This window comes from Phodopus roborovskii, unplaced genomic scaffold (genome assembly GCF_943737965.1).
Source record: "Phodopus roborovskii unplaced genomic scaffold, PHOROB, whole genome shotgun sequence".
Lineage (NCBI taxonomy): Eukaryota > Metazoa > Chordata > Mammalia > Rodentia > Cricetidae > Phodopus > Phodopus roborovskii.
In genome coordinates, this window is record NW_026126616.1 from 2,806,535 (window position 1) to 2,834,503 (window position 27,969).

General features: G+C 41.0%; 1 protein-coding gene across 1 annotated transcript; it reads right to left on the bottom strand.

The window, feature by feature from the left end:
* Positions 1-32: 32 nt before the first annotated feature.
* Positions 33-27,949, bottom strand: Hcfc2 (host cell factor C2). The gene is made up of 14 exons (XM_051206195.1): positions 27,746-27,949; positions 26,552-26,700; positions 24,793-24,953; positions 22,651-22,859; positions 21,842-21,926; positions 20,012-20,118; positions 19,724-19,912; positions 14,602-14,769; positions 14,031-14,083; positions 10,601-10,775; positions 7,375-7,448; positions 5,086-5,220; positions 3,004-3,189; positions 33-2,505 (listed from the first exon to the last, which is right to left on the bottom strand). The coding sequence occupies exons 1-14, from the start codon at positions 27,906-27,908 to the stop codon at positions 2,191-2,193; spliced, it is 2,169 nt and encodes a 722-aa protein (XP_051062152.1). The 5' UTR covers positions 27,909-27,949; the 3' UTR covers positions 33-2,190.
* Positions 27,950-27,969: the final 20 nt, after the last annotated feature.

Here is a 27,969-nt window from a genome sequence, read left to right on the forward strand (position 1 = left end):
TAGGCCAATGAAGGAAAAAAATACCATGTGGGCAATTCTCAAGGCAAAAAGATTTATTATTTTAACAAACTGCTTGGTATAGAAAGGCTACCCTTTTGTCCAAGAAGCAAGTTGTATGTCAGAAACATGGGCTCTTATCTGTCTCCTGGTCTAGAATAGAAGATGCCTTTAAGCAAAATAAACTAAATAACATACTACTAAATAGATTAAAAAATTGCACACACAAAACCAACATTCTAGTCTGCTTTACATCAACTTATTCTTCAACAATAAATGTTTTAAGATGTAAACTGTTCATTAATGCAGAGGATAGTTTAATGCAGAGGAGTGGAAAGTTTTCTAAGAAAGTAACTGGTCTTGAAACACACACTTTCTGTAACTGGCTATTCTTCTAAGCTGAGCACACACATACAACAAAGCCTACCATTCGATATGTGCAAATCTGCATACCATGTAACTTTGGTTAAGACATATTTAGCTTCTATCAGACACATCATGGAAGCTACACAAATGATTATAAACATAACAATGAGGTAAGTTCAAAGTCTACTAGTGCAAAAAGCAAGCACTGCCCAAAGCAAAGCACAGAAATTAAATGAAGGCAGAGTGAAGCTCTCCCCACGGGAGCTGCTGGAATAACCAACCAGAGGTGCTCCTTGTAAACACTGCTTGGAAAGTACCCACTTAATGATTAAGGACTCATGTACCCCCAAAAAGTTATTCTAACAACACCAGAGTAGTGCATTTATTTTTTAATCTTTAGAGTTCAGAAACCACTCATGTGTCTAATAGTTTGCATATTTTCTTCAAGAGAAATTTAATTAGTGAGACACATTAATTACAAATACTGTAGTATAAAAATCCCAGTCTTTACAAAAATTATATATTAAAATATTCTATACATTTTAAGTTAGTAACTGGCATATATATCAATTCTTCACAACTAGATTCGTCTTCACTGGGCATATCATATGTAAAGTCGAAGGGCACAGCTGTGCCCTCAGTCACCCTAAACTGGCACTGAGATGGTGTGGCAAATCAAGTTAGGTCTGTGCTCTCGCAGCTGTGACAGCCCTCGGGCTGAAATGTCTTTTCTCATGTTATTGCTCTGTACATACTCATTCCTGAACTGACTAGGAGGGGTAAAGAAAATTACCTGCAGCCAAATGGTCATGAAATATCCGCATCTCTAAGGTGGTAAGGAGCCTGAATTGTCTGTCTAGTGCTTTTATTTCTGGTATAAAAAAGCGTATACAATTTTGAGGTAAAAATAATGCAAAAATAAAACATCTAGACCATTTACAAAAATCTTACAAATGTGAAAAACATATTTAAAAACCTGTGTCCTGTAAAGGTGCCTCCATCTTTCTTCAAGAAGAAGACCTACTCTCTGTTTTCACTGAAGCGATGGAAAGCACGTTAGAGCCAGTAAGACTGCTGTCAAAAGACAGCGTTCACGGAATCACCCAATTTTAGAGCTGAACGGGACTTTAACGGAAAACTCTTCTAACTCCCTTACCTGCTAGTGAAGAAATGAAGGGCCACTGAGATTACAAGTGCTCTAGCTAAAGACACAGTCAGATACATCAGTTATACACAAATCAAGACTATCCACTATCCTGTTTATGTTTTGCAATGATTCTCAGAAATAAAAAGGTTCCGGAACTTGTCTTTTTCTTTTAATTTCCTAAGCTTGTGATAACTACAAATAAAGGAATAAAGTGGTCACTAAAGTTGTATCATAAATCCTATGCACTGGAAATAGTTGATGGAAGAGCACTGCTCATGGGATAAAGTCAGAGGGTACTCGGCAGGGCATTTACAGTGTGCAACACTCACCACAGCAAGGTGTACAGCAGCCAGTTACTACACTCCTCGGTAGCTGCAGGACGGCTGAGTTACGCAGCCTTTACAAAAGATAAGGGGCAATACACCTTACAGCTTTTATCTTTGTTTTGCTATTTTTTCTTGGTAAGTAGCTTTATGGGTAAGGAAGAATCCATATACTATTTGTCAGTCTTTGCTTCTTTCTAATTTTATTTGGATCTAGAAGTGAGCAAATACATTTTAAGAACAACTTACAAACTCAAATTCATAAGTGCTAGAAATACAGTCAGATACTCTCAAAGAACAGGTCTTCATAACCAGTCACTAATAAATAACCATGACAAAAGCTTTAACAGAAACAACTCAACTCAAAGGTGCCTTCTTATTGTTACCTTGAAGCCATCGAACTTGAGTGGCTGGTCCATAGCCCTTTTCATTCTTTGCTGATATCCTAAATACAATGGCAGGTCTGGATGTGTAATCTATATGCGCGTTTGCAAGCTGCCCAGAAGTCACTGTACATGAGGTTTTAAGACCACAGTAGATCCTCATGAATACAAGCTGGCTTGGATTATCTTGCACCTGTGCTGTGCGGATAGCCAAGTAGGCTGAATATTCCAAAATATTTCCAGATGGTGAAGTTGGAGGCTCCCAGGAAAGGTGGATGCCTTCGACATTCTGGAGAAGAGGAAGAGACAGGTGGTTCTCTGGTGTCATGGATGGTGGCTTTAGAGCTCAGAACCTTTCCTTCCTTCTCTCACTGACCAGACATCAGAACTCGGACTGCCAAGACTTTACCCTATCCGGGTCTATGCTTTAAACACACTTTTCACAAACAAAGTGAGGCTTAAATAGCCACAGTCTGCCTAATTTATCCCCAGACGGGATTTTCTTCCTCAACAAAGTGCAAGAGTTATTATAAAATACAATCCAACTTCACATATCCTAAAATTAAACTCTCCAAAATGAGCCCTGGGTGATGGGAACAGGACAAACTGACTTCCAGTTCTGTGGCTTCATGCTGTGACTCTACTTACAATACACTGAAACATACAATGCATGGCTGTTAAAACATACTTTTAAACATTTACTGAGGCTCTCTGAGGTGCTAGTAAGAACCTTGCAACCCAGAAGTTTCGAATTATCTGCATAACTCTTAAGGACCTGACAGATTACCTTAGAAATTCGGACTGTAGAAGGAGCGCCAGGAAAACCAGGGATACATGTTTTAAATTCACTGATTTTGCTGAAAGGGCCTATTCCACAACCATTGATTGCAGCAACCCTGAATTTATATACTGTTCCTGGGACAAGATCCTGTTTCTTAAGTAAATTGTAGTCAGGTACATCTGCATTTCCTACCTAAAATGTAAGATAGACAGAAGTGAGAAAAACATAATTTGTTATTTCAAGGTTATAATTATTCAACTCTGATTAAACAAAGCTTTTTAAAAATGGGCTATATTTTAGGGATCCAATTTATTCGTGTGTCTCCCTTTCTTACACAAAGAGTAAAACTCTAATACAGAACCCACCAAGCCCTTCCTGATCAGATCCAATGGGAAGGCAATTTCAATCTTTGCCTGTAAGAAGAAGGGCAAGGGAATTCTACACATGAGAGGAAGGAAAGACAAAAATAAGAAGCAGAGGTGATATCACAATTAACAAAATAAATATCCCACCCTTTCTGAATTTAACTGAGAGAAGAATCTTACACTTGCTGTCATATAATGGTCTCCCAGGAGCAATGTCCTTTAGAGACAGGTAAGCAAGCTTGGCAGAAAAGGAGTGACTAATGCTGGATAAATGTTAGATAATGATATGCTCTTGGGTGCTGATACCCTAACATCTAGACCTTTCAAACATTTTACATCTGTTCTCCATAACTACTACCACACCTGTTGTGACAGAATGCCAGTGACCATTACACTTTCTGGAAACCTGCTCATCACTATTATACAGGAAGGACACCAGGTCTCAGAGAGTTTAGACAAGTGACTTGCCTCAGTTCACACTCAAGAATACTGGAACTAGAAACTCAAACTCAAGTTTACTAGCTGCACAATTTCTGCTCTTTGGTTCTTTAAGAAAAAATAGGCAGGTAACATGTTTTTACAATGGATGTATCCTTATATGGACACAGATTCATCTCCAGCCAGGAATCTTGTTAGCCATAAAAGTAATGATTGCTTACTAGACTTGTTTTTAATCAAGAACTGAAAATATTCAATTTAATCCCAGCACTTGGGAGGCAGAGGTAGGCAGATCTCTGTGAGTTCCAGGGCAGCCTGCTCTACAGAGAAAGTTCTAGGACAGTCAGAGCTAAGCAGAGAAGCCCTGTCTGAAAAACCAAAATAATGATGATGATGATGATAAAAAGAATTTGAAAACATTTAATGTGAAAAAAGAAGAAACTATGCCAAAAGTTTTGCTAGAGAAACTAAACTGGTAAGTGACATGTGCGTACATATGTATACACACACACCTAATGTGATTTTGTGTGTGTGTGTGTGTGTGTGTGTGTGTGAGAGAGAGAGAGAGAGAGAGAGAGAGAGAGAGAGAGAGAGAGAGAGAGAGAGAGGAGGGGGTTGGTTGGGGTACTACCCCTTATCTGAAATAATTGGGTACAGCTTTTTTTTTTTTTTTTTTTTTTTGAGACAGTCTCTCACTATGTAGCTCTATTTGTGGTCATGAAACCCACTCGGTAGACAAAGCTGGCCTCAAAGTCACAGAAATCTTCGAGACTCTGCCTTATGAGTGCTGGAATTAAAGGTGTACGCCACCATGCCCAGCTTAAGTTTTTTCTATTGTGGGTGGTTGTTTGTTTTTGAGATGGTTTCTGTGTGGCCCAGGCCATCCTAGAACTCACTTTGCAGAGACCAGGCTGCCCTGGAACTCAGAAATCTGCCTGCCTCTGCCTCCTGAATGCTGGGATTAAAGGTGTGTGCCACCACCTCCTGGCAAAATACTTTTCAAATGAAGTATTTGTGACATATTTATAAAAACAGCATTAAAGAATATAAGATTACATATACAGAACTCTCAGTAATATGCTGTGGAAAGACCCCAATATCATCCCTTCAAATGACCTTCAGTTTTCACAAATAATCTCATTCTCAAGGTTCACAATTCACTTCTTGTATATTTAGCTTGCTTTTTGGAATGCTAGGAATTGTAGCCAAACTTACACACATATTAGATATGCATTCTGCCACAGTTATATTCTTAGCCCTCAAAATGTAGAAAATTAAAAATTACCTTTGACATACTTTGTTTTCCTTTTGGTAGCAAATAAAACTGGCTCACCAAAGCGGTATTGTTTTTAAAAATTCCCACATCACACCATTGTTGCTCTGTTTTCAAAATGGCCACTGGATTTGAAGGTGTCTCTTTCTAATTTCAGAGAAAGGAAAAATTATGAAGACCTTATTGAGTACAGAAATGTCAAAATCTGTGTAACTCCATACAGTAATACACAAGCTCGTACATGGGTGATCAGCTCACATTACTGGCTCACAAAGAACAAGGTCTTAACAGACTAGGCCAACCGACAACGGAATGGGATGCTAATTAAACACAGGTGTAACAGACGCTCTGCCAGGAGCTCGATACGATTAATCTGGGTGCAGTCAGCACCCTCCCCAAGCAGTGGCAGGCTAAAATGCCAGCTGTTGTATATACACTGTCATTTCAGAGGCCCTCAGAAAGTGTAATCCCTTTAGAGAAATGCTTCTATCTACTCCAAAAGGAACAGGTAGAAAACTACATTCCAAGCTGGCCTTTTCTCTAGATTCAAAACCAACACGCAGAGATGCAGTGACCTTTGTATTTGAAATACCTATGCTTCTCCAAACCTAAAAGGCGGGGAAAAAAAAAATCTTCAAAACTAAAATGCAATTTGAATATACTTCAATATATATTAAAAAGAGGAGATGAAACTGTTTTGCATTTCTTTTCTCTGCTTTAAAAAATAAAACTTCTTAGCTGGTTGTTGCTGGCACACACTTTTAATCCCAGGCCTCAGGAGGCAGAGGCAGGCTGATCTCTGTGAGTTTGAGGCCAGCCTGGTCTACAAAGCTACACAGAGAAACCCTGTCTCGAAAATACAAAACCGAAGAAAAAAAAAAAAAAAAAAAAAAAAAGACAAAACAGACCTTCTCTGACTTACAGTTCCTCCCAGTGAAGAGTTATCCTCACCCCTGAAACTAACTTTTTAAAACCATCTTCTTAGATATTGGAGACTGTTTCCAGAAACTCAAAACAAATGTGCACTTCAGTTATTTATGTCTGACTTAAAGACTGTGGCAGAGGTGCACACATTCACGGCTTTTGTCTTTCAGGCTACCACACACAACAAAGTCAACTAACTAGGAGAATCTTTAAAGGTTAGGGACAGCTAGAGCTGTAAAACCTTCAATGACTTTGCTGAAGCACCTGGCCCCAATGGAATAACAGACTCAACTGTAGCTGATAAGTAGTCACAGGACAGACTCAAAAGGTGCAGTGAGATTTTTCACTGTGTCCACACCTGTGGCACAGACCACGCCCACTGGGGGAAGGGTACATTACCTAGGGGACTAAGGCTGAGGAGGGGCCCCAGGAGCTCTCTGGCTTGCAGCAAGGAGAGCATCTGGAGGCTTCCTTGGGACCAGGAACCTGCTGGTGTTCATCTGTCTATGTTGTAAGTTATTTCTCCCTGAATAAACATCTATTCAGCCTATTTGTTTCTCCTGATCCTAATTAAACCTCAATAAAAAGGAAAATCTTTTCATTTACTAATCCATCCCTAAGAAGAGACTACAAACACAGACTTAACCTTCTGGAAGGTGAGTACCAATGAGGAAGGATGATCACATGATCAAAATCCCAAAACAAAAAGAAAAAATGGAAAACTCTAAAAGACAAGCAAGGAATCAAATAAAACATTCGCAGCAATAAAGTGAAATGACTGTTTTTTTTTTTTTTACCCTAAAAACGGTATTATGATCCTCATATCTATCTAATTAAAGCAATCCTGGTGTATCTGAGCATCATTTCAAGCATTTAAATTTGGTAATATGCATATCCACTGTGACCATCCATAAAATACCTTTGTCATGTATTATATAGCAATGTTCTGTTGTATTCCTGTGGAGTAGCTTTTACCCAAGTACTTCTGTTTCATAGCAAATTCGTGATTTACATTAATTCACACAAATGTTCAAACATACATAAAATAGAGAAAGCATGGAAAAGAATGTCAAAATTACCTGTGGCCTCACACCCACAGATAGTCACCTAGCAGTTGCACCCTAGAGGGTGCATTGTGAGTTGGTATGCTGAGAATGTAAAATACGTGAATTATATGTTTTACATAAAAATTGGGAACACGGAATACGCATTAATATTGTAGCCATCTTTTCCCACTAAATATATTATGAACATTTCCTACTCATCCACTTACTTCTGAATTTATATCAATTCCTCACTACATGAGACCTGAGAACCTTCTTATTTAAACACACAGACTCATGTATAACATGCATCACCACCAGATCATATACTCACAGAGAATGGCGTTGATCCAACATGCACCTCTACACGGCTGATCTTAGTTGCAGGCAGAGCACATATTTCATCAACTGAAAATCAAACCATCAGTTAAGTATTAAATAATCACACAGACATATTAAAGCACAGTTGTAAATATACGCATATTTAATGTCACCAAACACTTAAACATAGTCCATATTACGTGTATTTTACCATGAACCAAAAAGCTGGGGAGCTGGAGAGATGTCTCAATCAGTTCAATCCCAGAACCCACACACACACACACACACACAACTGGGGAGAATTGCCAGAGATATCAGTAACCAATAATCACTCAAACTAATCACGATGTTTCTTTCGTAAGGGTTGATGACTAGCTGTAGAGAAAGAGGATGTTTACCAAAGATAACCCAGTTCCTACTACAAGAGAACTAGTACCGACGTGGGCAATCAGTCCAGCTTGCAGTCAACCCTCGGGACTACTTTTTCTAAGGGAAAGTCTGCTGAATGTGTTCACTAGAGGAGAGAGGCTGCTTCCTAGTGTGTGCTATGTAAACCCTTTACTAAAGGAGCTATGAGTCCCTGGGATGGGGGTATAGCTCAATGCAGCATAATGACGACTCTGGGTTCAAGTCCTAACGTGACAGGCAACAAAAACTTGTCTACAGTGTGAGGTTAGTAAGAGATCCACACCTATAATCTCTGCTTTCAGAAGGCTGAGCTGGGAGGATCCCAAGGTAGGAGATCAGGCTGGGATCTTATCTCACAAAAAACAGTCAAAGTAAAAAGACTTCTATATGTTTACCTTTACTAACTGCTTCATGATTTGCTCCACAGTGGAATGCAATTTCCATCGACATTGGTAACTCTGATGATTTATATAAAGCATAAATGATTCAAAATACAGTATGTGAAACATGTCCCAAACCTTTAGATTTGGTACTGAATGTTGCTAGAGAAGTCTCATCTTTGGCAACTGTCCAATTTGTAATGGACGATTCAGTTTTAATGGTCTACTGAGCTACCATAGTTTGCATGCTGGAAACAGTACCGAACAACACATTTTGGGAATTACTGTCTTTGGGTTCAGGCAACTACTCAGTACACCCACACGTGCTGAAGCATGAGGACCTCCCTCAGTTTAAGGGAAAGGCTGCGGGTATGAAGCCTGGGGATTTTGAGTTACTGCCTTTGTTGTCTACATCTTGGTGCTTTCGGTTTTCAAAGTCACAAACAAGAGCACTGGTCACAGCACTCACATGGATTAACCACTGAGTAGAAACTGTTTAGAAAAGGCGCACCGGACCTATCACGGACACATAACACCTCGGCTCCCTTTCCACTCTAAATAGTGCCTTTGTTTGCTATTAAACTACACACCAGATGACTTTGTCACTCAGTTTTAGGGTGGTGGGGCATGAGTTTCTTCAGTGTTCTCCTGCCTGAGCTGGAAATAGATTTATGATCCTGTCCGTTTTTGTCTTCTCTCCCACTGTGGAAGAAAAACAGCGATGTCTCTGAGTTGAGTAATTCATCCCACAATACTGAATGCTTCTATAGGGTATTATGTTTACTTGTCTGAGGGTGAAGGAAAACATGGCTCATACTGCACAACTTCTTCATCTGGTAAACATATGTATCTCAAGAGTCACAAACTGTAATGGCCACCAAAAAGGAAAAGACAAAAACAACAAACAAACAGACAGACAGCACCCCCAACATTCATCTTTTCCTAAGCTAAGGGCCTCCCTCCTTTCTTAGTCTCTTCAGCTGGGCTACCTTCTTCGGTAATTTTTCTATCTGGTGTTCTCTTTGAATACCCTGTGCTATAAACACTAATCATGAATCACTCATCAGCCAAGCATATATGACCTGGGTGGGCACAGTACTGGCTGTTGGGAATCTAGCAGTGAACATGTCAACAGGGCCTCTGCTCTTGTGAACTCACATTTTAGGTAATTTCTACATTTGTATGTATAGCTGAGAACTGCTATGTTCCAGTGTGTTCAAGTACCTCAGTTCAGAGTTGAGTACTCTTCCTAACGTGTTCTTGTTCCTGCATCTTCAAGTAAAAACAGTCCTATCTGACTTGCTGTTTCTCTCATAACCAAACAGCTGCCAAGTTTATTTAATATACCTTACTAAGCCTCTTCACTGACCTTTTCTGCTCTGTCTGTCTTACCCACCGTTGTGTCTTTATACATATCCGCTTGAGGGTACTAAAGAAGCCCTACCCCGTCTTTTAAATTATTTCCTAAAACATCTCTTCTCTGGTCAGGGGAAACACAAAACTGATCCTATCACTCCTTTCCTCCTGAAAACACACTCTGGCAAGTCTCCCAGGCAGTAAACTATGTCCTAAGGCTGAGCGGCCAGCCTCTCACAAAGTGTCAATGATGTGCCAGCCACTGTCATACATCCTCTGACTTTACCATTTGTTCAGTACTAATTTTACTGAAGATTTGGAAATCCCAAGCTCAAGTATGTTTTTCAGCATATAAAACTTCTTTCTAAGACAGAAAATCACAACTAAGAAATTCTAAATTGGAAGTGTTACGTGCACTTTACCACCAGCATGTTCCCAAAGCAGCGTCAGCCCCAAATAACACTCAGAGGCACTGTATTAATTATAAAACTGTTGGCCTGTTACTAACGTTTCTTATTGTTGAGCTCTATCTTAAATATTAACTCATTCCTATCAATCTAAGTATTTCCATGTGGTCTTATCTTACAGGAGAGGGGGTCCAGGCCACTTACTCCTCTTTGTCCTACATTTTGACTTCTCCCAGAATTCTCCTTGTATCCTAGACCCGCCTGTCTTGCTTTCCTATTGGCCAACAGGGCTTTATTCATTACCCAATAAGAGGAACGTATTTACAGAATGACATCTTCCATCATTGGAAATTTAGAACCAAGCTTATCTATACCAAGCAATACCTTTGTATCAAGAAATTTCATACTTACAATTTGGCAATGATGTTCACTATGAAGAAAATTAACAAAACCATGTAATTGAAGTATTTGCCATTAATCCCAGCACTTACGAGTCAGAGGCAGGTGGAGCTCTGTTAGGCCAGCCAAAACAACACAGTAAGACCTGGTCTCAAAACACACACATGCTCACACACTCGTGAACACACCCCCCCAACCAAGAACAGTATAATGTCTACTTTTTCAATAACTCTAGCATTCCCTGTCAATGTTATATAGGTTTAATTTTATTTAAAATATAACCTTATACCTTCATTCTTCCATAGCATATCCGTCACACAACTGTTATTATTAGAAGCATTAGGTGCCAAAGGTGAATGTAAACCAGCATTAGAATCTGTTGCTCTGAAATCTGGTTTGCTTTTCACTGAAGCTCCCTTCGTGGCTGTGTGTTCAGTTTTTGCACTGTTTACTGTATCACTAACCTACAAGAAATCAAATAGTTCATCATAGCAAGCAATGTTCAATAAAACAGATACTTTTCTTAAAAAGCAAGCAAAGTAATGTGCGGTACATTTGAGAGAGTAAATCCACCGTCAGGGAGTGTTGGTGGTGGTGCACACCTGTAGTCCCAGGTAGGTGGAGAGATGGGGAAGGCAGAGAGTCCCAGTGCTCTCGGCTAGCCTTGGCTAGGAAAGAAGATTCTCAAACCAACAGAAACAAACTTACCAAAACATAAAACATTTAAAATTACATCCCTAATTTTTATAATCATTCTTTAACCTAGTAGCTTTAAGACTTTTTAACTTAATTTGTTCCAAAGATTGTATTTTTACTTTGGTGGCGAGTACTACAAAAATGTAATACAGGTGAAGCCATGAAAACCGATCAGTTTTTATTAACAACTTCTTCCTTCCTTCCTTCCTTTCTTTCTTTTTCTTTCTTTCTTCCTTCCTTCCTTTCTCTTTCTTCCTTCCTTTCTTCCTTCCTTCCTTCCTTCCTTCCTTCCTTCCTTCCTTTCTTTCTTTCTTTCTTTTTTGCTGAGGTAGGCTTTCCCTGTGTAGTCCTGACTGTTCTGGAATTCACTTTGTAGCCCCAGCTGGCCTCAAACTCACAGAGATCTGCCTGCCTCTAGTTCCCAGATGCTGGGATTAAAGGTGTGCACCATCACTGCCTGCCCGCATTAACAATTTTTAATTGACTTTGTATATAATGTGTGAGGGTGCATATGTACATGTGGTCAGAGGACAACCTTATGGACTGTTTTTTCCTGCTCTTATGTGGGTCCCAAGGACGAAACTCTTGTGGTCAGGCTTGCATACCAAGTTTTTGATTAATGAACCATTTTGTTAACAGCCCCTGTTCAAATTTTAAAAAACAAATTAGACATATAGCAGAGAGCTGTGTATACTTATACTAACTGAGCCGCCTTGCTGGCCTCTAGATATCAGATTTCTTTTTAAATTGCCGTTGAGTTGCTGGCTTGAATTTTATGAAACCCATTACATGAATTTTGGCTCAGAAGGAATTAGGACAGAATTTCCAACAATGTATGGTATGGATCTAAAAATACTTCTGTCATTTTTGTCTACACTGTTTTTGGGAAATGGAATTTTCAGCATTATAATAAAATCAAAATAGCCATCAATTTTCAAATCCTCCAGTTAAGAAAGCACAAACCATCTCATTAGTATGCAAATTTGCTCTCTCTTTAACAATGGTAAAATGGTATATATACCAAATAACTATTTTAAAATTGAGTTCTCAGGCTGGGGAGATGACTCAGCTGATAAAATACTTTCAGCACAAACATGAGGACCCAAGTAAAAACTCATGCGGAAAAGCTCCATTGCGGTGGTGTGCGCCTGTGACCCCAGTGCTGGGGAGGTGGAGACGGGGGTCCCTGGAGTTTGTGGCCCGCCAGTCCAGCTGGATTCACAAGACCTAGGTTCAGGAAAACTCCATCTATGGACACACTGCTGTCACCCTAACACAGACATCAAGTTCACGGTGTGGCTAATCTATGGATACCTCCTCATTGTAACTCTACTGAAAGTATTTCAAGGCTGGAGAGGAGTGGAAAATGGGGAGAGAGGTATCATCAAATCTTCACCTTGCACTATTTTTTCCTGTATGTATATGTTCATGCACTGAACATGTCTGCCATGTGTGTGAAGACCAGAGGACACCTTGGCCACAGTTCGTCGGGAATGCTGTCATCTTGTTTTTGAGACAAGAGTCTCCAGCTGGCCTAGAGTTTGCCAAGAAGGTTTGGTGGGCTGGCCAGTAGGCCTTGAGAACCCTCCTGTCCCTGCCTCCTCGTACTGGGGTTTCAAGCACTCACCAACACTCCCAGTTCCCTCTCCTTCTCGTTGAAGACAAGTGATCAAAAGCTAGAAAGTAAAGGCAGAGTCTCACTCTGTAACTTAATATGAAGACCAGGCTGGCCTCAAACTCAGAGAGCTCTCGCTACCTCTGCTTACCAAGTGCTGGGCTGCCACACCCAGCTAGGGTTTCATTCAAGAGTGCAATTAGACACCAAAAGACAGCAAGAACGGTGTAAAGGAGCTGTTTTCAGGAGATCCAACAAGAGGACAGGCAAGGGAGTCCCCACGGTATTATCACAAGCCATGCAGTACCATTCAGCTTATGATTATGACATACATACACATGTGTAACATACAATAATCATGACACACATGTACATATAATGTAATGTAGTTTGTCTTCTAATACTCTTTGAGCAAAAGTGCACTATCTTCTTCCAGGACAAGTACAGTATTTGCTCATACTCTTGGCCCTCAGTCATGCTCACAACAGGACTATATCTCATCCCTTTCCATGTGAAGGATCCACTCATATCAACAGTAGTTTTCCAGATCAAAATAATGAATTTTAATAAGCTGAGCCATTAGTGTCCACTTACCATGTTCACCTTCATAGAGAACAAGTAAACTCACACAAGCAGTTCAGTTTAGCTAGTGGTAGTCTTTGGTAAATGAAATAATTAAGCATGCAAGTATACTTAAATTATATTTTAAAACAAGGTTTCTCTGTGGCTTTGGAGGCTATGCTGGAACTAGCTCTTGTAGACCAGGCTGGTCTTGAACTCACAGAGATCTGCCTGCCTCTGCCTCCCGAGTGCTTGGATTAAAGGTGTGCATCACCACTGCCCCTTAGATTATAATTTAAAGATTCAGACTAAATATATGTGTGATATTTAAGAATATCACAATATAAACATAAAATACTTTTTTGGGAGTCGAGACAGGGTTTAGGGTAGTTCAGGCTGGCTTTGAACTCAACAGTATACCTGAGGTTGGCCTGGATCCTCTGGACCTTCTGACTCTACCTCTCAAGTGCTGGGATTACAGACATGCACCACCATGCCTGGCTCGTTAACTATCAATTCAAATAGAATGGCATCCAAAGCTATATGCAATGAAACCCGGTTTCTCTTCCACAGGTTTTTCAATTCAGGCTTCTGTCATGGTAATTCTGTGGGACCTTTTTATTTTTGTGGTAGAAACAGATCCAAGGTCTCCTCCCTGCTACCAAGAAAACTACCACTGAGCCTCGACCCCAGCCCTGGAAAACTGAGATGCCTGGACATCTCAGATAATCCTCAAATGAAGCCAGGAGTAATGACCCTTTTTCAGAGTAATATGCAAAAACCCTCAATAAGAACTGGGACTAAAGACATAAAATAGTCATTTGTCACCACAGATGCTTCAACTTACACTGTTATGAAGGATGCTATTACTGCCTTGTCTGTGAGGGTCCATCCTGCCTCCTGTAGGAATGAGAAAGTTCACACTGATATGCTCTTAATTAGCATCCATCAAATATGTTGTAAATAAGTTTTAAATTTACATATTAAAGGTTAAAATATCATCTTTATCAGTTTATCTGCCTTCTTAATAGTTTACTTAGTAGTTGCTGAAGACTGTAACAAATTTTGTCATTTTCCAAGGGCCTATTCAGTTAAAAAAAACACTTTTGAAAACCAGTGAAACAGTTCTGAAAGCTAATTAAAAACATGTCTGGAACCCAAGTGCTACAGACTTTAAAAGTACACAGAATGAGCTACAGGAGAACGTTCTGCACCTTTCTGAGCTCTGCTACAACCAATAGTAAGACAGCCAGGCTTCAGAGCTGACACTCAGGAGAGCTGGCTTGACAGGTGTGTACCAGGACATGTTAAAAGTCATGCATTTTCCTGAACCAAGCATCATCCCCGGGCTTCCTGCAGTATGTCTGTAGGATGCACATGGGCAAACATGCATTCTTTAAGCATGGCATTTATGTTACCTAGCGTACTTGGTGCTGCTGAACAATCAGGTGGTGCAGCTTGGTGTGGCAAGTCAGTATTCAATTGCAAAAGATAGCCCTCAACCGTCGGCACTTCATCCCACTTCACGTGGAAGGAGTTGGTTGTGGCTTTGATCAACTGGACTGGCGATGGTGCTGGTGGTTTCTCTAAAGAAAAAGATTTATATAGTGTCTTCAGTGCCAACAGTTTTGGTGGACAGCTTTGAAAACACCAGCAATGAGCACTGCACCTATTTACTGGATATACTTAAACAAAGATAATCAAATAATGTAGTTTGCAGCTCTGATTTTATTCAATTTCTTCTACAAATAAAACAACCCAATGCCAAACTACTTGTGTCATTACACTCAGAAGGCTGATGGTCTACCCTGAACGTGCCTAATCACGCCTAAAAGGCTGAGATGGGTGAGACTGGGTGTTCCAGGTCCGTTGCTTTGTTCTTTTACTTTTAGAAATTTTAATTTTTCTAATTTAAAAAAGTTGATCTTAAACCAACAGTATACATACTAGAAAAACTGCTATTAGCAAGAATATATATTGGGAAAACATGAAGTTTTAACACCCCTTTAACAAAATCAGTATTACCCAAAACATATAACCTTGGTTAAAAAAAAAAATTGCTAACATTTCCACAAGTGACAGATCTTTAAGATTTGATATTATAGCCAGGTAGTGGTGGCACACGCCTTTAATCCCAGCAAGCACTCAGGAGGCAGAGGCAGGTGACACTCTTTGAGTTCCAGGACAGCCAGGGGCTACACAGAGAAATTCTGTCTTGAAAAACAAACCAAAAAGATCTAAGATGGTATTTTATGACAAATCTGTGTAAGGTCCAATCTTTTGTGTATACTTAGGATGTCAGTGTGCTTCACAATGGAGAGAAAGTATGTTCCTAGCTTTGGATAGTTAGCTAAGAAAATTTGTCTTCTTGATTTGATCAGCCGTCCAGAGCAAGTCCAACATAACTTCATTTTACACTATCTCTTTAAAACATTCTTATCATGACTTTATGTGTAAAGGTGTTTTGCTTCCATGTGTGTTTGTGGGTCATGTGCATGTCTGGTGCACAGAGGCCAGGAGCTGTCAGAGCTGTCAGATCCCCTGGAACTGGAGTTACAGACGGTTGAGGCACCACGTGGCGTGGGTGCTGGGATTTTACCCTGGTCCCCCGGAGGGGCAGTCCTTATCTTAACTACTGAGACATCTCTCCAGCCTCAAATGTATTTTCTACTGAGGACCAGGAACATATTACGGCCAAGAGGCCATAGCCAGTCTGATCCTGTTTTCTAAACTAGTTTCGGCAGGACACATTTGTTATTGTATTTTGCCTAGGGCTGCCTTCATTCTTCAAGGTGAGTTAGAAGAGCAGAAGGCCAAGAGCCTTCAACAATTCCCATATAAAGCCCTCCACTGTCCCTTCAACAATCCAAGCTGTTTATACCTCTCAAAGTAAGGCAACTCATGCCTGAACAGAAGCAACCATTTAGAAAAGTCTGGGAAATAGGCCAAACAGATATTAAGGTAGAAGACGTGGAGAGAATCTTTGGAAATGTGAGTCCTGAATTTCTATGAAAGTAAACAACATGAGTTTCTGGACTGAAAGGGCCCAGTGAGAACTCAACACAAGAGGTCAGAAACAGACATCCAAGGTTGAAGAGATGGCTAGAGAACACCAGCTGTTCTTCCAGAACATGCATCAGGTGGGTCACAAACATCTGGAGCTCACACTCTAGGGGATCAGATGCCTCTGGCTTCTGAAGGCACTTGCACTGATTTGCACATACTAAAATACAGACATACATACCTACAAATAATTAAAAGTAATTAAAACAAAACCTTTAAAAAAAAAAGTCATATAAACATGCAAGCAAGGATAGCGTTGCATACACTAAGGCAAGGGCACTGTGAATTTGAGGCCTCAGGCTATTTTGGAAGATTCTGTCTAAATAAAGAGAAACCACCAGCTTCATTAAATTTAAAAACTGCAGGGAAAAAATGCTAAAAGCTTCTCTAGAGGCAGGGGGAGTAGAAAAGGTTGTGTTTGAAAGAACTGAAACCTGGAAAATGTAGGAAAGTCAACTAAGGACCCCATTCACTCAGGAAATAAAACAATTATCATAAATGGAACTGCACGAAATTAATTAACAGCAAGAAAACAAACAACCCAATTTATAAATTGGGCTGAACAGTAGGGAATTTCCAAGGGGGGAAAATGGCTAATAAATATTTTTAAATTTGTTCAACATCCTTGACTATCAGAGAACTCTGTCTCACCTGTCAGCAAACACTGTGAGAAGGAAGGTGTGGAAAACAGAAACTGCTGGTCAGACTGTAAGCTGTACAGACATCATGGACATGAACGGGAATCCTCAACCGGGTCACGAGAGAATTCCACTTGATTTAGTTACCCCACTCTGGGCATCTATCTAAAGGGCTTTACACTTCATTACAGAATTACAGACACTTCCTCATCTCTATCTATGGTTGCTCTATTCAAAATAGCAAGGAAAATAGCAAGGAAATGCATTAGACCAGATGTCTATCAACTATCAACGGGTAAATAAATAGTGAAAAACTGGTACACTAGGACAACAGCTGGAAAAACAGATGGAACAGCAAAGTATAAATAAACGAGGCAGCCAAGGCTCGGAAAGACGGCACGTCCCTCCCACAGCCCCAACCTCCCGCCTCCTGTCACTGCATGAATGTCTGCATAGGAAGCAGGGGGCAGACTCCAGAGAGGGAGAAAACTGCCTCTAGGAGAAAAGCAGCCTAGGGTTACTTGCTGCTGTCTACATCACGGTTGATTAGCATCTGACCACTTGTGGGACCTCACCTCACACTCCTGACTATGAGTTTGGGTTCTGTTCACTCACTCCCTGTCTGATTACAGATGTTACTGCGGATGCTGCTGTGTCCTCTCTGCATGTGCATACTTCTACAGCGTCCTCCACTGAGCTTCACTTCAATCCTGATGCCTTTCACTTTTCATTCTCATTATGTAAATTTAAAATGAGGCTTGAGACCTTGAAATAAAAGACCAGTGTTGTTGTTAAGAAATGAAACTAAGACATTTTGATTCATTTTTATTTTATGTAGGGGTGTTTTGCTTACATTTGTTTGTGTACCTGTGGAGGTCAAAAAAACATATCAGATCCCCTAGATGTTTGTGATTTTTGCCTACATGCATGCCTGGTGCTGAGAAGGGGAAAAGAGGGCATCAGACTCCCTGCGACTGGAGTTACAGATCACTGTGAACCACCACGTGCATGCTGGGAATGAAAGCCAGGGCCTCTGCAAGAGCAGCCAGCACTATTCTAACTGCTCAGGGCCTCTCCAGCCCCATGGTGCTTTTAAGATTATCTGCGTTTTAGCATAAAATTCTATTTGCATCAAAAATATCAAATAAATGTATATATACTCATGGGGAAGGGTGGTTTTTCAAGACAGGACTTCTCTATGTAGCTTTGGAGCCTGTCCTGGAACTCGCTCCACTGGACTGCCTACCCCCTGAGTGCTGGGAACGCAGGCATGAGCCACCTGCACCTCATCTCACTTTCTCTATCTTTCTGTTGTGTGTATAATGTGCTTCTTTTCTTTTCTTTTCTTTTTGGGTTTTCAAGACATGGTTTCTCTGTATAGCCCTGGTTGTCCTGGAACTCGATCTGTAGACCAGGCTGGCTGGAACTTGGAGATCTGCCCATCTCTGCCTCCTGAGTGCTGGGATTAAAGGTGTGGGCTACCAATATCACGCCCGCTGACTCAACAGAGCTTTCAAAAAGAAAAAAAGAATGAGGATGTAAAATTCTGTGGGTACAGAACAGGGTGGAGGAGGAAAATAAATATGATCAAAACACAAATTACAGAGCTGAAGAGATGGCTCGGTGGGTACCTGTTGCTCTTGCAGAAGACAGGGTTCTATTCCCTACATCCACATGGAGGCTTACAACCATCTGCAACTCCAAAATGTCTGACACACTCTTCTGACAACCTCACCGCACCAAACACACAAACAGTGCACATACTTACAGGCAAACACACATATAAAAACACATCTAAAATACAATATCTAAAATTGTCAGAAATTTTTAACAGATGTTTTGTGTGTGTGTGTGTGTGTGTGCGTGCGTGCGTGCGTGCGAGCGCGCACATGCACACGTGTGCATGTGTATACTATAGTGCATACACCACAGAGCATGTATGGACAAGTTACAGGACAACTTATAGGAGTCAGTGCTTTCTCTTTCTAGTGTATGGATCCCAGGGATGCAGTTCATGCTATCAGGCTTGATGAGACATCCTGCTGGCCCCACTGTAAAACTTCTGATGCAACTATTAACAAATGCTCTAAAATGTCCTTTAATCTGAGGCTGTCTGGTATTTTTGCACCATTATATTGAGATTACAGATTTGTAGGAAAGAACCAACAAATTTCTTGCCACATTTTTTTTGGAGGGGGGGGGGGGAGACAGGGTTTTCTGTGTAACAGCTCCGGCTGTCCTAAATTCGCTCTATAGACCAGGTTGGCAGGTTGGCTTCGAACTCAAAGATCCACCTGCCTCTGCCTCCCAAGTGCTGGGATTAAAGGTGTGCACCACCAACACTGCCTTGCTCTCTTGACAGTTTTTAACTGGGTGTAAATGATAGAATAGGACTTATCACTAGTGATAATAATCTCCATGACTCTGATGAGTTTTTAACTGGGTGTAAATGATGATAGAATAGGACTTATCACTAATGATAATAATCTCCATGTCTCTGATGAGTTTTTAATTGGGGTGTAAATGATAGAATAGAACTTATCGCTAGTGATAATAATCTCCATGACTCTGATGAGTTTTTAACTGGGTGTAAATGATGATAGAATAGGACTTATCACTAGTGATAATAATCTCCATGACTCTGATGAGCTTGCAAAGTCTGCTCATTAGATAAGGGCAGTTTTCTTCTTCAGTGCTCTGTGGAGGGATCTTTAAATCCATCCTACCTTCAAGAAGAGAGGAATTAATACACTAAAAGAGGAAATTATATTCATGTAAGTCTTTAAAGACAAATTCTGAGTATCTTTAAGTTACAACTTAATTAAGTACTCTTACCTACCAGTATCAAGATACCAAAGGTCCTTGCAGCAAACCTGACTATTGAGTGCTTTTTTGTAACCATCTCTCCCACTCCAAAAATACAATCGCGTGCCAATTGCGACAGCGCAGTGTCCAGCTCTTGGTCTTGGCCTTGAATTTTTTTTATCTTCCTGAGAATCTGACACTAGAGTGGTCCACTCTGCTGTATCTAAAAAGAAAGAAATTTCCATGACTCAGCTATTGCTCTTAAGCATAAAATAGCAAAAATTAACTTTATTATGTCAATGAGAAGTTTCCAAAGACTCACCCAGATTTAGGTAAGAAAATGAGCTGGTACATCTCCATTCACAATCATGAGGCAAACTCTCAGTACTCTCTCCCTTGTGTGGAACCCATCCACCAAAAATGTACATCCTGGACAACAAAAGAAAACCAAGAACTTGAGTAAGCGTCTGATTTTACTTTTTGGATAGAAAATACACAATGAACGTATTTGTTGGCTTAAAACTTGGAACTATTCACTCACCTACCACACTGCAAAGATGGTTATTATATAAATACAGTGAATGAACTCTAAAGTCAGGGTATGTGGGAAGCTAGGGGGAAAAAGGGTTATTTGAGCCCATGAGCTTAAGGCCACAGTGGGAAATGAAACAAAAGCCTGACTCAGCAACAGTAACAACAACAACAACAACAACAAAACAAAAACACTTTTTGACAACTTTATAAAGCAATACTGAATCAAAATTATACTCAGCAACTTAAGTTTAAGTGAAGAGTGTTTCAACTATGATATGCTTGAAAACCAGTCCTGTGTCACACAGTAAGAGCACAGGCATCCATCTCTGCCTCTTGACTACAGATGCACTCACTCTAAGTTCCCCACAATGGTGGGCTATCATCTCAGCTGTGAGCACAGTCAGCCCTTTCTTCCTACGTTGCTTTTGTCAGGGTGTTTTAGTCTCAGTAACAGAAAAGTAACTACGACAGCGACCAAAACATGAAATTTTGTGTAACTCTGGGTCACTGCTATTACTGTAACATTAACAACTTTCAGCCTGATACGGCTATGAATGCCTGTAGTCCCAACTGCATGGGAGGCTGTGGTAAATGGATGCCTGAACAAGCCTGGTGGTGCAGGCTTACAATCCAGTTACCCAGGGAGGCTGAAGCAGGAAGATCACAAGTTTGAGGCCTGCCTGAGCAAGTTAGTGAGACTTGTCTTCATATAAAAAAGGTTGGTGATGAGATTGTGAAGTAGTTCTATGTCTGGTAGGACATTTGTGAATACATGTAAGATGCTCAGTTCAAATTCCAGCACTGTTAAAAACAAATAACCTTCGGCTTTTCCCCAGCATTCCAGAGGCTCTTGTCACACTGGCCAAGAAGAGAGGAGTGTGAAAATTCTGAGTACTTGTGGGAAAACTCCAAGAAAACCAGGCAAGACTCACTCTTGCAACTTCGGAATTGTCCTTGGAATGTTCTCATGCTCCTCCAAGATGTAGTGTATAGGAGTTTAACTTCAGCTTCTGTGGTTCATATGCCTCGATGGGAAAACATGCTTTGTGTATAGCAACCTGTGACTGTCCTTGTGACTGAGTATCTTACTCATGTGTTTCTTAACCCTCAGAAGTTAAATTGTGCAGTTTTCTGAATAAAGCTGGACAATGCAGAGACTTGAGTCCACCTTCTTTTTAGGCCCTGCTCTCCAGGTTCATGCTGCCAACTAGAGCAATAAACAGTTCTTTTTACATTTTATTTCATGCGTAGGGGTGTTTTGCCTGCATGTATGCATATGTACATGTATGCCTCTCACTGCCTAGGACTGGTGTTACTGATGGATGTGAGTCCCATGTAGATGCTGGGAATCTAGCCACAGAGGGCAAAGCTTGGCAACACCTGCTGACACTTAGGTCAAGCCATACCAGGAAAGGCATGGAAAGGAAGATAAACAGGTATCACAGACAGTACTAAAAAAGTCATTGTTTCAGCTCCCACAAATTACTTTGGGTGTGGTCAACACAACCAGGCATTATTACGTTTGCTAATCTATTTCTAAGAAAGTAGCATTTTTGTATGAATCTTTCAAGTTGATAAAAATAAAAGCCAAAAGGCAAACAATGAAAGGAAGCCATACTTGTTTCCTATAACACTGGCTGTATGAAGGCTTCTTGGCAGTGGTGCTATCCCCTTAGTCTCTGGCTTTGACCATGACATAGTCTCTAGAAATAAAAAGAAGCAAATCAGGAACTTGATCTAATAGCTAACCACCTAAATTTACACACTTAAAAACACAACAAAAGAAGTACTTATCAAAACGAAGCAAAAATGTTTCAAATCAGTTATCTGAATTTCATCTTAAACATTTCCAGACCACAAAAACTTCCAATCAGAAATCTACTTACATTTGAATTTAACATTTATACTGAAGAGGTGTGCTTAAAGTGTCATTAATTTTGAGTTAACAAATAATATTTTTTGTTTTAGCTTTTGAAATAAATTTATAAGGCAGTCAAAAAATGAGAAGCACATTTCCAATCACTCACTTCTAGACGTCTGCCCTCAGGTCCCCCACTGGTTAGCAATTCTGTCAAAGCCACACTTCCCAGAGACAGGAAGGGCAACTCTAGAAATCAGCAACACAACCAGATACTTCTAAGGGAGTAAGAAGGTACTCCTGACAATTACATAGGACAGTAAGCATAAGGCTGGACCATTCTAGACAAACCAGGACCTATGGCGGAGCTAAAGGGAACACAGGAAAGTTACTACCATAAATTGAACATTCAAGTGTTCAAAGTGATCAATCAGGTCAGCTGTTCCTGAGATTGTAAATGCTGACTATAACCTTACTGCAACTTGACAAATATTTGAACAAAAACATTTTAAATACATTTACATTTTTCCTTTACCAAGCATAAATTCCTGAATCAAAATTAAGATTACCTAAATCAAGCTGCCACAGGTCATCCAGGCGAGCACCACACATTCCACCAAAAACATACATCTTAGGACTCCCAGAGTCTTTTTTACAATATATAATAGCAGTATGGGATTCTCTTGGAGAAGGTACAATGCCTTTGGTGGCTGGAATGCTCCAGCCCACAACTCCAGAACCATGCTGTAGTTCCAACTCATAGAAATCATTTAAATACCTAGGAGATCACAAAAGAAATGAAAACATTCAGATGATAGGAAATGTTTTATTTTGATCCATAAATATATGCTAGTCACACATAATGACGCATTTTATAATCACAGCACTTTGGAGTCTGAGGCAGGATGAACCAGACATCCTATCTCAAAAAAGAAGAAAAGAGGCTAGAGAGATGGCCTGGCGTAAGAGTGTTTACTTCTCTGGCAGAGGACTCAAGTTGGGTTCTTAGTGCTAGCACCTGGTGGCTCCAACCACCTGGAACTCCAGTGACAGAGGCTCTGGTGCCCTTTTCTGTGCTCTGCAGGCACCTGTATGCACCTGTATGCACGTGGTACAATCAACTCATGCAAACACACAGATACACAAACAATTTTTAAAAAATGTCTATCATATGCTCGTAAAAAAAGATCATAGTAAAAAAGGCAGTGAGAAAGTAAAACTTGCAGCTACTTCTTCATTCCACACATTCATCAAACTCGACTATGTCCCAGGTACCCGCTTCGATGGGACAGTGAAGACAGAAACATCTGACACTCTTCCCATTATACATGAAGGTCTTCTCCTTTATTATAGGCTGGTTTGTGATGGCTCTGAAGAAGGCTGCCACAGCTGGCTTGTGAAAGGCCAGTGTACTATAACTCTGCGACAGCTTCTTTTCATTGTAGGGAGAGCTTGAATGCAGTCCCTCTGCAACAACTTTTTTTTCAAATGCATGTACATATACACACATGCCAGTGCACATATACACGTATGCCAGTGCACGGGAAAACAAGAGGACACTAGGCTATCTTCTCAATCACTCTCTACCTTTTATGATTGAGGCAGTCTGTCCCTGAACCTGGAACTTGGTTTGTTTTGTCTAGTCTTGCCCTAAGTTCTTCTGTTTCTGCCTCCTGTCAGATGGGATTACACACTGGCCACTGCACCCTCCTGGAATTCATGTGGGCTCTGGAGGGCCAGACTCAAGGTTCTCACATGTGCATGACAAGAGCTTAATCTGCTGGGCTAACTCCCAACTCCAAAATAATTTTTTCAATAACTAATTCAATTTCCTACTAATTTTTTACTCAAGTAAGAGGGAAAAGAACAGTTCAGAATGTAGTCTTCCGAGGTTTAGGGGCTGGAGGAAAGGCTTGGTGACTGAGAGCACACACCGCTCTCCCAAAGAGCGTGAGTTCAGCGGCAGCACCCACGTCCACCACGTGGCCCACCATCGCCTGTACCTCCAGCTCAGGGAGAGTCAACACCTCTGGCCTCACTGGGCACCCACAGGCACACACCCACACACGAATGCCCACAGACACGCATAAGCACAGACAAACCCTTATGCTTGGTGTGCTAGCACACACCTTTAATTCCAGCATTCGGGGATGCAGAGGCAGGTGAGTCTCTGAGTTCCCACGACAGCCTACACAGGGAAACCCTGTCTTGACATGATAGATAGACAGACAGATATTAAAGAAAAAAAAAACAATACATGTATTGAAGAGTAGAAAAGAAAAGAGACAGTGATTCATTCTTTGGAGAAAGGAATGCAGTGTCTGCTATAGTGTAATAGACCTAATAGACTGCATGATGTATGAGAACAATGGCCTTCATTTAATAACCATATTACACACCAAGATTTCAGAGAAAACCAATTTTAAAATAATCATGTTATTGTTTGGTATTGTGCATGACCCACTTAATCAAGACACAAATATACTGACATCAGCAATTATACAAGTATTAATTTAATAAGATTTCTGATTAGAAAAGAGTTTGAAAACATATGTTCTAGGGACTGAAAAACACACAAATACACAAAAATGTGTTCATTGTTCGTTTCAAATATAAAAATATAAGCTTAAGCTTTACAGCTTAATATAAACTAAAGATAAAATGTTGTAAACCAAATCATAGAACAAGCACTGGATTCACAAAGAGCATACCTGGGAACATTGTTATTTGAATCTTCACTTTCATTTGCCAGACCACCAAACAAATAGCATTTGTTACCATACAGAGAGAAACTATGGCCAAGCCGAGGACAAGGAGGTAAACCAGAAGGAGGAGGCTGGGGTTTCACTTTTTTCCATAACCAACGACTTGCCTTGAAAAAGAAGATATTCTTATGAAAGCAGGAAGCATTCCTATCTCCATACTGTCAGTGACCCACCATCCCAACACATCTGAGTCTCACTCTCATCAGAAGATGCAATAAGCTCCCCTAGGGTCAAATGACAAATAGGTGGCTGGCTTCCGGTTCATTTGTTGAGACACGGAATTACAGGACAGTTCTAGAATGGCTTCAAACTCTAAAAGATCTGCCTGCCTCCGCCTCCCAAGTGGTAGAATAGAAGTTGTGTATCACTATGCCCAAAGAACTGGCTAACTTCTGAAATTAAAATGTCCATTCTAGTAAGACTGGCTGTGGTAATCCCAGAATTTGTGAAGTAAGAGGTCCAGGAGATGAAGGTTATCCTTGGCTACTGAGTGACTTTAAGGGCAGGCTGGACTATGTGAAATTAGTGTCACAAAGCTATATGTATGTACCTATGTACATATGTATGTATGTATAATATGTGCATGTGTGTTAGTACACATTCAAGTAAATTTACATACAGATTTCTATAATGATACACTAAGTTTATAACAATAATAAATGCTGCCACTTCTAATTTCTTTCAAGTGAAAAAATAAGTATTTACATGTAGACCTTTAATATTATATGTAATTCATGAAATCTTTTATATATTAGGTAATCCATGAACGCTAAGTAATTAAGCTTTAAATAAATAAAACTCATTTAACAAATCAAATTCCAAAATTTATTTTTTGGCCATGAGAATCTTCTCTATTTGAAATAGCTGCTTGATTGGTACAATCCGATACACTAAGTTTATAACAATAATAAATGCTGCCACTTCTAATTTCTTTCAAGTGAAAAAATAAGTATTTACATGTAGACCTTTAATATTATATGTAATTCATGAAATCTTTTATATATTAGGTAATCCATGAACGCTAAGTAATTAAGCTTTAAATAAATAAAACTCATTTAACAAATCAAATTCCAAAATTTATTTTTTGGCCATGAGAATCTTCTCTATTTGAAATAGCTGCTTGATTGGTACAATCCATTCACATCTGCCAATGGAAGAGATCCTCATGATCAACAGGAATGAGCTCTCACTTAATAAGCAAATAAAATTTAGAAAAGCTATATGAAACTGTAACCTCTCTCTGCATGCCTGTGTGTGGGTGGGCTATTATTACTGTTAAAGAAAACGATTCCTCTCATACCAAGACACTGGTTTTCAAAGCATACTCTGGGTGGCAGAAACACAAATGTCCAGGTTCCATCACAGACAGTACTGACTCCAAAAAGCCAGGGCCAGGACCCGGCAATCTGTTTTCACCAGCCTAAGGGTGTTGTAGGCTAAAGGACATCTAAACCAATACACAAAAACCTAAACATAACAGTACAAGTACTGCTAAAGGTCAGATATCTTTATGCTATAAATGCTACACCAGACATAACAAAAGACATCACACTTGTCAATGAAGTAGAACCATTTTCTTTGAAGCTATAAAATATCGAGCATCTGTTACTATACCTGTGCTAATAAAACATTTCATAATTTTTTAAAAATTATGACAACTTCATTTGCACTTCAGACTGAAATAATAACTGTGAAATGCACTTACTTGTAACTCATATAACTCATTGCTGTATCTTCCATATTCAACCATTCCCCCAAACACTAGTATTCTAGTACCATCACAGACAAATCCATGGGCTGCACAACCTGGAGGGATGTCTCCTCTAACAGCTGGTAGGAACCACTGATTTGTAACTAGTAGCCAAAAAAAATAAATAAATAAAATCAATTACAACAAATATAGCCACCGCGTTCCATAAGTTCGATAAATACATCAAAGGATATATACACACAATCAAAATATATGTGTATATGTACACACACACACATACCCAACCAATATCCCAGTTGCTCTCAATTGGGGATTCTTTTGCTCCCCCGACTGCGCTGACTTTGCAAGGACCAAATTCGTATTCAGTTGTCACACCTGGGAAGAAAGTGGTACTCCCAAGTCATGGGCTGAGCCTGAGGGTGCCAGCATGCATCTTATACCACACAAGGTGGCCTCTACAGCCAAAAAAAAAAAAAAAAAAAAATCACCTGTCCCAAAATGTCAATAATTTTGCTGTTGAAAACCCTGATTTGCATCGTTTGACTCCTAGAAAAGCCCTGGTGGGTGTCACCGCCATTACAGAAGTGAAAACCCTGAGATTTCCAAAGGCTCGGCAACCTCACACTGCTTTGGAACAAGGGGCAAAGCAAAGGTGTCATTTCTTCTCAGCCCACGGCGCTTGTACCAAGCCGAACACTTTTTAAACTTGTTAGGCCGGGAGTATCGGCGAGGGTAGCAGAGAGGATGAAAACTGACAAAAAATGCCTCCTGCCGACTTCAGCCTCCGGAGCGGGCTACTGCGATCGAGTCTCGGTAGTCTCCGATGCTTGCTTGCACGGAGGCGGGGGCTCGTCCGCACCTCTCGCTCGCTCGCTCGCTCGCTGCGCGGCGGCGGCGCCCGGGCTACGGCAGCGCAGCAGAGCGGAGCGCACACACCCCCAACCGCGAAGCCCGTCCCCGCCGCCGCCTCGCAGAACCGTCCCCGGCTGAGCCGCGCGGCGGGAGGGCCAGGCGGCCTCCACCCGGGCCGGGGGAGACAGCGGCGGCGGCCGGGGCCCGGAGCCGGCGGTGACAGCTGTCAGGGCGGCCCGCGCGCGCCCGCCCGCCCGCCCGCCCGCCCGCGCCTCCCCTCCCCCTCCGCCGCCCCGAGCGGTTCCCCGCGCCGCCGCCGCCGCCGCCGCCGCCTACCGGTGTTGTAGACGTGCAGCTCGTCCGCGATGCCCTCGTTGCCGCCGCCGAAGATGATCATCAGCTCCCGGATGGCCACGGCCCGGTGTCCGTGCCGGGCGCGGGGCACCGGCCCTGTGAAGGAGGAAACCCGCCTCCAGTGGAGGAGGCTGGGAGCCGCCATCTTCCCAACCCCCGCCCCTCGGCCCACAATGCCCCGCGCGCCACGGGCTGGGTTCCACGGC